At 43.7% G+C, this 12,500-nt stretch overlaps 1 protein-coding gene across 1 annotated transcript in view; it reads left to right on the top strand.

The window, feature by feature from the left end:
* Window positions 1-12,500, top strand: part of NUP37 (nucleoporin 37) — a 394,802-nt gene that overhangs the window by 206,866 nt on the left and 175,436 nt on the right. Inside the window, exon 3 of the mRNA XM_085886554.1 lies at window positions 10,340-10,412. Within this exon, the coding sequence (XP_085742680.1) occupies window positions 10,340-10,412 (73 nt within the window). The remainder of the gene's footprint in view (window positions 1-10,339; window positions 10,413-12,500) is intronic.

The following is a 12,500-nucleotide window of genomic DNA, read 5'->3' as shown; positions in this document are numbered from 1 at the left end:
AGAGGATAGATTGGAGGAAACAAAGGTAGAAATTACATTGGAGGGGGAAAATATACGGAAAAAATTGGTAGATAAAATTGATGCAACGAACATTCGGGTTGATAAAGTGGATGAAAGCCTGGAACGTCATCGTGCCTGTATGGATGCTCGTATGCAGCTGCAAATAGAAGAGTGGGGAGAGCTGAGGAAGCAAGGGATGAATTTGGTGGAGGAGGTAAAAGGACTGGAGGCTCGTTTGGACGAACAAGATAAAATTATGAGCCAAGATGAAGTCTTGGATAAAGGCCTGGTAGAGCCGTCTTTTGTAAGTAGAGTGTCCGGGTTGGTTGAGGAGCAGCTACGAACTCGCGACGGAGCCTTGGAGGAGGTTGTGCAGGCCAGAAGATCCTGTGGGAAGAGGTGAATCGGTCCATTTAACGTTTGGAACAGGAAGCAAAATTGACCCATGAGACCCTCACCACAAAACATCTTTGGCCACAGTGGGCTCCGAAATTGGATACGCAGCCACAAGGGTGTTTGATTCCTGGGCTGGATTCGGACAAGCGAGAAACTGAGAAGCGGGCCACCGTAAAAGTGATCCCCCTGGTAAATTTTGACGGGTCAGGGAGCGTTGAAGCTTTTCTGACGCAATTTGAGTGCATTTCCCGACTAAACGGGTGGAATGAGCGGGAACGTACAGGGAATTTGGTGGCAACGTTGCGGGGACCAGCCGCAGATGTGTTAAACGTGATCGCAGAGGGGATGTTGACCAGCTCCCACATTTGCGAGGCGTTGAGCCGTCGGTTTGGGTTCGCAGCAAACTGTGATCTGGTGCGGGCCCATCTCCAGCACCGCAGATTAAAGCCGGGTGAGACAGTGCAGGAGCTGGCACAGGACATTTACCAATCAGTCAGGATCGCGTATCGGGACCTAACAGTGGAGGCATGGGACAGACTGGCACTCGAGAAATTTTTAGCTGCTCTTCCTGACCCTGAGGTCCGAGCGCTAGTGGAGCTACAGGATCCACCCACCGTGCACCCAGCGGCCGAGTGCGCGGCCAGGCTGGCCTCGTGGAGTCGGCCGGGTCGGGTGCCCGAGAGGCCATCGGTGACGATCCGACAGGCGGAGATCCAGGATCAGGGAGGGGGGCTGGGAGAAATTGGCATTACCCAAATGCTTCAGAGGATGAATCCTCCTGCTGAACCGCCAGGTCTATCCGAGGTGCCCTTACATAGGTCGAGTCCGGAAATCACTGTCGGGGGTCGGGGAGACTAGATTGGGCTGAGCATATAGGGCCATGCTCGGCTGCTGAGATAGTGGCGAAGTGCCTCCTTTGGTAAAAAAAAAAAAAAAAAAAAAGAATTGTGGGAAAATTGGCTTGTGTTTGTAAGTTCTGCTGGGTTTTAGAGTGACAATCGGGACAGTGGGTAATTGGTAACAAAGCGGGAACGAGTGGCTGTCCAATGACTGGTGCGTGCATCGGGTGAGGAAAAGTGCTGTGTGAGTTGTTTCAAGTTAAGAAGTGAAATGTATGGTGCACACATTGATTTTTTTTTTTATTGGACATGGTGTGGTAACAGGGAAGGTCATGGTCGGTGAAGTGTTAGAAATGCAGGTGTCACATGTAAGGCCGATGGGGTGGGGGAATCATGTGGGTTTTGTGGGTGGGGATGATGTGCTTGTCCACAGGGATTGCTGAAGCTCACGGTGAGCGGGAATTGCGACCCCCTTCAAGGAGATTCACCCCTGGTGGCTAACGGTGACAGTGTCTGGAGGCAACTGGGAGAGGGTCTGGTTGGGCGACCAAGGCGGGTAGGACCTTGGCGACCCAGGAAGGCCAGAGGAGCCAGTGAGACCCTTTCCAGTGTGTTGTACGGGGTTAGAGCTGATGGCGACCAGGGGGGTGGGGATCAAAGGGAGCGGGGGCAGAGAAACGTCCGGGTTGGACTAAAGCTTACCTGTGGGCATGGTTGCACCTGAGATGCCCCCATTATCTTGTGGTAACCCACCCCACGGCCAATGACGGGATTCAGCCTGCATCATTAAAATGGGGACCATGACCTAGAAATGTGATCATGACCATGGTGTGAGTGTTGTGAAGATGTGTGAGTCCCACTCGATCCCGCACAACTTGACATGTGCAGCAAGGGCATGATGTCCGCATAATATTGGGGCAAGCAAATTTGAAAATTGGCTCCCCAGGTAACGCTGGGTATATTAGCATCCACTGGGGGAGGTGGTCAAGTGTAAATATCCTGTGAATAGTGTCGTTAAGGCTTAGAGTAGGAATGTAAAGTATGTGTTGTGTTTTTGTGGAACCTTTTGTTTCCCCTCCCCAGATCACTGGAAGAGTGTTGGGCAAGAGCGATGATCCAGAGGATGGAGTGCAACTTCGCTCAGTGCTCTCATGTGATAAAATAAAATAAAAAAATAATAAAAAAATGAATGATTGTTTAGGCGAGGATAAGGCCATAAGGGGGTAGTACATTAAGCAGGATAGGTAAGTTAGCTGCGACTCGCAGCCCATTTCCCCTCCTACTTTATTTCGTTAGGTTAAATAGGTGTGAGTCAGTAAGTGTTAAGGTTGGTACGATACAAGAGGAGGGGGCAGTGTTACGTTTGAGGGGGGGTATGCATTCAAAGGGTAATTAGGATGTTTAATTAGGTATGCCATGCTGTTCGAGTTTACCAGGATCTCGATGTAATAAGTCGCAATTCAGTGGTGATAAGTTGTCTAGTAAATATCCATTTCTTCAAGGGGGAAATGATAATTGTCACGTAATTGGATGGGGATACGGGATAGGGTAAGTGTGTCTGCGTAAACCCCTTTTAGTATTCTCTGGAGGCTTGCCGTGACGTCACAGGACAGTGCTGCGGATGGCTCCGCCCCGTGATCACGATTGGCGGAAGGCGACGGCGGTGGGCCAATAAAACGGCTCGATTGGAAGTGACGAGGACGGGAGCATAAAAAGGTTCTGTTCGGGGTCGAAAAGGAAGAGGAAGAAGATCGGGACAGAAAGACCGTTTTTTGGGGGGTGGAGGTTGTTGTGCTGGGAGCGTGCTTGTTGTTGCGCTGATTCGGCCCTGGTTTATTCGTGTCTTGTAGCCTTGCTGAGCCTCGTGCCTCACCTTGGCTGGCTCTGGGGTTCTGCTGGCTCGGGGTACAGGGTCGAACGGCGGGCGGACCTGCCTCCCTCTCCTGCTCGCGGTTTGGTGCCGGAGCTGGTTCCCTGGCGGCTGTGAGCGGATTTGGGCCAAGACCAGGAGGTCGACAGCACCACGGTTTCTCCTGTCCCCCCTGACGAGAGCAAGGCCAGCTCGTCCGACGCCACCACAGGGACTGTTGCGTCCACACCACGGTCCAGCCTGACCACCAGGAATAGCTACTGTGTGTGTGTGTGTGTGTGTGTGTGTGTGTGTGTGTGTGTGTGTGTGTGTGTGTGTGTGTGTGTGTGTGTGTGTGTGTGTGTGTGTGTGTGTGTGTGTGTACCTGGCGCCTTAGAGGGTTTGAGATTTGTATATTCATTGGAATTGTCTGTGTTTTCCCCACGCCCGATCCCACACCATCCCGTCGAATCGCCCCGGATCCCTCTTCTTGCCGAGTCTTGTTATTTCTGGTTAGAGGAATAAACGTTATCAACTCAGTGAAAAGCGACTCGTGCCACCTTCCTCGTCCCGTTTGCGGTGGAGCGATTAGAACTGCCACCTTTGGGTTATAAATAAATAATCCGCCTCCATCGTTTCGGCTCATTCTACGTTGGCGGGACTGTTCAAGTCCCGTGGACGTCACTATATATATATATATATATTTATATATATATATATATATATATATATATATATATATATATATATATATATATGTATATATATGTATATATATATATATATATATGTATATATATATATATATATATATATATATATATATATATATATATATATATATATATATATATATATATATATATACATATATATATATATATCTGCAACCTGGACATGGATGCACACACTTGGTATTGAAGCTCCCTCAAAGGCATTTGATGAACTCTGTAAATGCATTAGACCAACAAACATTAAAAATTACACAAAAAAAAATCTGTTAAACAACACAATTCCAAAACAGGTGTCCTCGACTTTAACCTCGACTTCATTGCACATGCAAAAATACTGTTTGTCTTGCCATTTGACTATCAACGCAGTTTTGAATTGAATGGCATTTTATTGAAAAATATTGTACCACACATTTCACTCTGCAATTCCCACAAAACGCCGATATTCTTTTTCGATTTTGTTTTTTTGGAATGGCCGGCTATGTAAGCGATGTTGTGCAACAACAAATTGAAAAGTGTGATGTTGTCTTGGGTGCTCGCATTTTGTATGGTTTCCAGCAGTGCTGATAGCGCCGCTGATTCCTGCAAATGTTTCCCATGAGTGTGCCCATGCTGATCTCAGCATCTCTTTGCGACCGAGCTCTGGCGTGTTTGTGGCCATTGTGAAATTTCTGCGAATCATATCATGGCCAAGCAAGACCTGTTCCAAATATTTGCTTTTTTGTTTTTGTTGTTTTTACCTCTGTCACTGAAGGTGAAGGAGCTTTTGTTTTCACCCCTTTCTGTCTGTCTGTCTGTCTGTCTCTCTGTCTGTCTGTCTGTCTGTCTGTTTGTTTGTTTGCTTGTATGCAGGATATCTCAAAGTTGTGGACGGATCTCGATGAAATTTAGTGGACAGGTGTGTGACAACGACGAACTGATTAGATTTTGGTGAAGATCCGGATGTGGCTCTGGATAGGGAATTATTTAATTTCTTAATTGATTTTTCACCATTGATCGGGCGAAAAACGATATAGTCCTGTTTCGCATGATATTTCAAAAATGTATTGGGCCCGATATGTTCTCGTGGATCAGGCATTACGTGGTGGAGGTATACCGAGTTCCATTTTATATACATGTTTTTATTTTTGTTCTTTCTTGTTCTCTTCCTCTTCCTTTTGCCCTTACTTCCTCCACTTTCAAAACTCATCCATTTCACTCCTGCCCCCATTTTTACCTCTGCCACTGAAGGTGGACACAGGTTATGTTTTCACCCCTGTTTGTTTGTCTGTCTGTCTTTCTGAGCAGGATGTATCAAATAGTTACGTACAGATTTGGAAGAAACTTGGTCGACATGTTGAGTGTGTGACTAGGATGAATTGATTCGATTTTGTGGAAGACCTCGATATGGATATGATTTTTTTTTTCACTGATTTTTCACCATTGAGAGAAATGGCCAAAAACGATATACAGCATGATATTCAAAAAGCTGTGCACCGATTTTGACAAAACTATGTGGATGATTTAGGTAAGTGACAAGAACGAGCCGATTCGATTTTGGTCAGGTCCGGATGCAGTCCTGGCCTATCATTGGAATACAAAACATAAACTGTTCAGCCTGATAGAGGTATGCACTCTTCCGAGTATCGTTTAAATTTATCAATGAGGTAAGTTAATGCACACAAAATTTTCTGAAAATACTTTTGTATTTTTTTAAAAAGAAAATAGGAATTATGTGAAGACATGAAAACTTACCGAGAATGTTCTAGTTAATGGCAAATAGTTATGCTACGGAGAGATTCCAAATGTAGCCCAGAATTGGCTGCAGATACCCCTTCAGAAGGTCCGGCATGCATCGTTGTTTGTTACTTGTATACAAAACCACTCCTCGTTTTTGTTTTGTAACACGATATGACCAGTTTACTTGTCTGGCCTATGGATTCTGCTTCGCTGGTTCAATGCACCAGTATTTGAATCTTGCACACCTTTCCTGGACAGCCAAAGCAAATACAAGATTGACAATAAAAACCTCGGCATGCATCAGGTGTCTTGAAAGTCCCGATTCCACATTTATTTACATTAAGTTTTGTGAACCCTTGTTATTACTGCTGGAGGAACAGAACTCTTGTCTTTTTTTTTTCTTTTCTTTTTTTCTTTGCTTCTCACAATTTTCCTCTCTGCTGTTTCATAAAGCGTTGGCTCTGCGCGGGCACTTCACGACGGAGTTATTTTTGAGCGCCAGCGCTTGGCAGTGTGCGTAAATGTTAGACATGTGCCGGAAAGCAGATGTGACAGTTGGCTTGAGCCACACGGAACATGGCTTAGTAGGCCCAGCAAGGCTGTTCCCAAAACAGCGAGGACGGATAGTGTGTGCAGGAGAGCAATGCCAGATTTTTTGAGCTTGACGCTCAAGCAAAGCCCGACGACTCTTGTTTGCTTGATCAAATTTATATTGATAGGTGTATGAAGGTGACACCCACTCAGCTTGAGATGTGAACCAAACGTATCTCGACAACAACACTCCGAACAGCGACTACTCCATTTGAACTGCTCAGCAGAGCAGCCAAACAGGCGCGTTTACGTGTCGTTGAGCCAAGCCTTGTGCTCGACAGGCAGCAGCTGCGTCGGAAGCTCAGGGGTCAGTCCAGTGAACATATTTGTGCAACCTTCTCATGCTAATTGATTCAAGGTAAAGCCACTGGCAAAAGTCCACCTTAACATAAAGGTCTTTATTCAGGCTTTGTTCGGCATCAGTTCTCCTGTTCCCAACTTGTTGCCATCAGCTTGAACCCAATTGTTGTTTCAAACCCGATGCCAGTGCTGCCTCGGCCATATCTCACTGTTGACGGGTTTCTATCCTTGGCAAAAGCGCATCAACCGATCGTCACTGCCTGGCTTCCTCACCTCCAGGTGGATGATCCTCCCTAATTCTTGCTGCAACATTAATTGTGCATCTCCTTGCCAGGTTCCAAGCCTTCGCACCACCTGTTTCTGTGTGTGAGGCCTTTATCTCTGACCTTTTTTTTTCTTTCTTTCTTTTAAATCAAAGTTCTTGGTGTCATAATTATGTCACATCTGTGAATTTTTAATCTCTCGTTGCACGTGCTCCATAATTTTGCCCCTTTGACTTTTTGAAAGGGTGCGATCAAATGGTCATTGTTCATTCCTTTCCTTTGCACGATGCATGCGTGTTTATTTACACACGTGTGTGCCTCAAATCCATTCTTTCCTCGGGTTGAACCGGTGAATGCATTCCGATTTTTAGTGTTCAATAATGTTGCCTCAAATTATTCGAGAACACTTTTGTCGGCCCGTTGTATTTTCCAACATTTTTGAACAATGACTTTCTCAAGGGGAGCCTGATGTTTCCATGGTGATGTGAAGCGATGGGGTGTTTTAGAGGCCTAAAGCTATATTATGTCTGCATCAGATTTATTAGGGTACCCAGTCAAATGGACTGGGTAACCTTTTGTTTTTCTTCTGTTTATGTATCTTTTCACCATAGTATGTATCTTTTTTATAGCATACTTAGTTTATAATTGTGACGTCATTGGTCACGTGGTGCGGGCACCATCTTGAAAAAAAACGATAAACTTTGAACTTCTGTATATCTGAAACGGTGCAATGGAAAAATATTTCGCTTCATACATTTTAATGAACTCCCAATGGGGAAGACGGGTGATTTTTTTTGTGACGCCATCGGTGAAGCGGTATGCGGGTGAAAATTCGTCAAGTATAACGCTGCATGGGAAAAATCTGAAATTTCTTGAGCGTCATCTCCACAACAATTCACTGTCGAAAAAAATTATTGTGACATCATCGGTGACTTGGTTCGGCTGCCATCTTCTTTTGAATTTAAAAAAAAATAGAAAATCTTCTTCTCCAGAACGGCTGGACTGGACAGATCAAGGGGAAACTTCAGAAGTCTATTCTTGACGCTTAGCGGATATAAGTTTGTTAATGAATAATTGATAGGTTACATGGTTTGGCAGCCATGTTGGATTTAAGAAAAAATATTAAATAATGTTTTCTCTGGAACTGCTTAATCTATCGAAGCAAAAATTTGCATCTATTATCTTCCATCAGGTCTGCATACATGGTAAGAATTATGACATCACAAGTCACATGGTTTGGCAGCCATCTTGAATAGAAAAACGCATCTTATCCGATTAACACGAAACTTAACAAATGTGTTCCACTACACGATTGGAAGGAGAATATAAATTTGTGATGTCATAGGTCACATGGTTCGTCAGCCATCTTGGATTGAAAATTAATAAATTTTAAAAATCTTCTTCTCCAGAACAGCTGGACAGATTGACGCAAAAATTCACACACACTTTCCCCAAGACATCCTTTCACAAGTTTGTTAATTTCTAATTGATAGGTCACATGGTTTGGTGGCCATATTGAATTTACCCGAAAACCTTCAAACATCTTCTCCAGAACGGCTGGTTAGATCAAGGGGAAACTTCACATACGTATTGCACACGAGTAAAGAATATAAGTTTGTTAATTTCTAATTGATAGGTCACATGGTTTGGCAGCCATGTTGGATTCAAGAATTAAATTAAATAATGTTTTCTCTGGAACCACATAACCTATCGAAGCGAAACTTGGCAACTATAATCTACCCCCATGCCTTCATATATGGTAAAAACTATGATGTCATAAGTCACATGGTTTGGAGGCCATCTTGGATCGAAAAACGCACCTTGTCCGATCAACATGAAACTTAACAAGCATAATCCACTTCCTCATTAGATGGAGAAGTTAAATTTATATTGTAATGGAGCAGATGGTACGGCAGCCATGTTGGATTGAAAATTAATAACTTTGAAAGTCTTCTTCTCTGAAACGGCTGAACAGATCGAGGCGACACTCCACAAGTATGACCACCTCTCCATGACGAACAAAAAGTTCTCCCCCCCCCCCCTTTGATGTTCGTCACATCGTTTGGCAGCCATATCGGTTTGAAGGGAAAATATTAATTAATGTTTACTCTGGAACGGCGTCATCAATAAATGTGAAACTTCAGAGAGTTGATGCAGCAGAAATGTGGAATGAAGTGACTAAATTTCAACTCGATCGGCCCCATGGTTTGGCAGCCATGTTGGATTGAAGGATAAATACTAATTAATGTTTACTGTGGAACCACTGCTTCAATATATGCGAAACTTCAAAATTATAATCTAGCCGACAATGGAAACATAGATTTAAAATTTCAACCTGATCGGCCATGCGGTTTGGCAGCCAGAATTATTTAATTATTTGAATCTGAGAACTTTTAGATTTTTGTTTTTTTCTCCAGAAGGCTCACTTGGCTGCACCTGAAAGCGTTTGAGGGTACAGGAATAGCAATTCAATTGATACCACCAATGTCCCCAGGAAAAAGGGCTGACTCCATACGTAATAATTAGATTGAACATTTTGTGCGACCCGGTTCGTAACTCATCAGTCCCACGCTGCATCGAAGCAGGGCTGTATTTGTATCACTATTAAATAATGTTTTCTCTGGAACCACTTATCCTGTCGAATGGAAACTTTGCGACTCTCATTTAAGTCTCATGTTGTATCAAAGGCGGACGTCTGGGTACCCGGTCATCACTGCCAGCAGTTATAACGTGGAAGTTCGAGTTATTATTATTATTATTATTATTATTTTTTGTTTTTTAGATGTGTTTTTCTCGACTTCATCATGTTTCAAATCTATTAATATATAAGTGCCCCGATAATCTTCTAATGCTTGCAGTTTATAAATACTCCTACTGGACAAGGCAGCAGCTGCAATTGTAAACATTTCAAAATTTAACTCCTACTTTTCCTTCAAGGGTTCGGCCAATCCCTTGTGGTTTCCATCTAAGGCACACTCGGTTTACCCTGTGGTTGCTTGTCCGATGATGTCTTTGCGAGTAAATGTTGGAAGGAGAATGTGCAAATGCACTGGAATTTTGTGATCGTGGAATGCATGGCGGTGTAGTTCGCTGCAGCAAGTTTATTTTGCCTTTTCTTTTTTAATGGCAATCCCGTTATTCTCAAAAAAAAAAAATTGTGAAATGTGCGTTGCAGATGCTGCACACATGCTTTTTATATTTGTTTTTATGTTTTTGTGTGTGTTTTGCCGTCATCATCATCATTGTTAGGAGGTGGGTGTCGTCACTGAAGGTGGGCGAAGGTTATGTTTTCACCCCTGTCTGTCTGTCCATCTGTGAACAGGATGTCTCAAAAAGTTATGGATGGATTCAGCTGAAATTTGGTGGACAGGTTGGGGTGTGTAACAAGGACGAATTGATTGATGTATATATGTGTGCATATATACGCACACACTTAGAACATGATGGCTCAAAAAGTTGTGGATGAGTTGGAAGATGATAAGAACAAGCCCATTCGATTTTGGAGGTCTGGATCCAGATCTGGCCTTTCAGTGGGATACTAAAGGTTAACTATTCGACCGAGTGCCATTGTAGGTGTTGCTGTTATCGTCGTCATTGTTGTTTGGCAAAACATTCATTGAAGTTAACAAGCTTCTAAAATTTTATTTTCAGATTTTGTACTGGTGCAGAAGATGGCAGCATCCGATTATTTACCTACGGTCCGTCTGGAACCGGAGAAGGACAGGTGAGCAGAATCTGCTTCAAGCCATTCATTCAATCAGCTACATTATGTGGTGCAACCACTCAAATATCGACGTTAATTAGTTCCCCCACAGACTGCGGAATCCCAAAACTTATTTTTTAACAAACTTTTTTTTTTTACCATAAATACAATTTTTGGGGGCGGTGGGGCGGGGGGGGTGGATTGAGCAGACACTTCCTTTGTTTATGTAGGTATCATGTTCATATTTATTTAAGAGGTCCGTCTGAAAAGTAACGGGACTGACTTCACAGAAATTTTATTCCAAAAAATATATTGAAATCACAGCTTGTCCCCTTCAAAATAGTTTCCCTCTAATCTCACACACTTGTCCCTCCTCTTCTTCCACGCTTCGATGCACCCCCGGAAGGCTTCTTGTGGAATCCTCTGGAGCTCTGTCGTCACAGCCCTTTTGATGGCCTCGACAAATCGGGTCCCCTTGATCACCCCTTTGAGCTTAGGGAATTGGAAAAAAATCACAAGGGGCCAAGTCTGGCGAATACGGGGGTTGCTCCATGTTGGCACGTTCCTCTCCACCAGAAACTGTCGGATGCTCAGGGCACTGTGACCAGGGGCGTTGTCATGGTGGAGCACCCAGGTGTTGTTCTCCCACAGATCCCTCCTCTTGTCCCAGACTGATCTCATGAGGTGCCGGACGATCTCCTTGTACACGTATTGATTCACTGTTTGACCCTGTGGTAGAAACTCGAAGTGGACGATGCCCTTGATGTCAAAAAATGCGATGAGCATCACCTGGACCTTCGACTTCGACATCCTTGCTTTCTTTGAGTTTGGTGATGCCGGACTTTTCCACTGACAACTCTGCCGTTTGGTCTCAGGATCGTATTCGAATATCCACGATTCATCGCCAGTAATTATTCTCCCGAGCAGATCTGTATCGTCCTCGAGGCGCTCGATAATGTCTTGACAGACAGTGACTCTTTGCTGTTTCTGGTCCTCGGACAACAGCTCGGGGACCATCTTTGTGCACACCTTGCGCATTTCGAGATTTTCAGTGATGATGCTCCAGACAGTGTCCTTGTTGATAGAAAGTTCCTCAGCAATCATCCGCACCGTGAGTTGATGATCTGCGCGTACCATCTGCTTCACATGCTCGATGTTGTCCACTGTTCTGCTCGTTGAAGGTCTTCCAGACCGTGGATTGTCTTCAACCTCCTCCTGTCCCTCTTTCAACCTCTCGTGCCATTCAAATGCACGTGTACGTGATATCGTTTCTTCCCCGTAAACTTGCTGCAGTATTGTGAATGATTCGGAAGGTGTTTTGCCAAGCTTGGCAAGAAACTTCAGATTGGCTCTCTGCTCACGACTCATAGTGCGACGACTCAGACTAGACAATGTGTAAGGCACAACCTGAAAAAAAAAATCACACAATGAGCGCAGTCAACCATCACCAATCATATATATTGCTGGAATGTTGCGAAAGACTGTGATGCAACCGGTTCATTCAAGTTGTGTAAGTGGAGCACCATCAGGCTCAGTCCCATTACTTTTTAGACGGACCTCGTACATGTACCTCAATTTTCTTGACATTTATTTGCATGGCCTTCCCTTTATTAGTGACAAGGCAAATATATTGATTGTATATCATATGGAATGAATTGTAATGTGACTTTGTGTACATTAGGGGTATGACCAAGGCATATCACAAGCAAAGAAATGGGATATGTCTGCAATGAAGCCAATATTGCAATATTATAAGGAACAACATTTGGAATAAACCATTCAAACAAGCAAGCAAATGAAACAAAACATGACAAATTGGAACGAGCAATCAAATATTGCATCCCCTCATCCAGATTTGTTTTGTGTGGTTTTATAGTATGTATTTTATACACGTGCTTGCATTCTAATTCGACATCTAATATATAAAGCTCTTTCTCACCAATGACTCATCGACTGATATTCAAGATTAATACCTTCCGGGAGACGTAAAAAGCTGAAATTTTGCTTGCTGATGGAGATCAAAGCCAATACACCTGGAAAAATCACAGAACCATTGGAAAGCATCCGTAAATGAAAATATAAATTTAAAAAAAAATCAAATGCAGGTGA

The sequence above is a fragment of the Eptatretus burgeri genome, chromosome 6, assembly GCF_056783735.1.
Source record: "Eptatretus burgeri isolate ZD-2024b chromosome 6, Ebu_testis_v1, whole genome shotgun sequence".
In the NCBI taxonomy this organism is placed as follows: domain Eukaryota; kingdom Metazoa; phylum Chordata; class Myxini; order Myxiniformes; family Myxinidae; genus Eptatretus; species Eptatretus burgeri.
The sequence above is the reverse complement of the archived record's forward strand: the minus strand, read 5'-3'. Positions and strand labels throughout refer to the sequence as shown.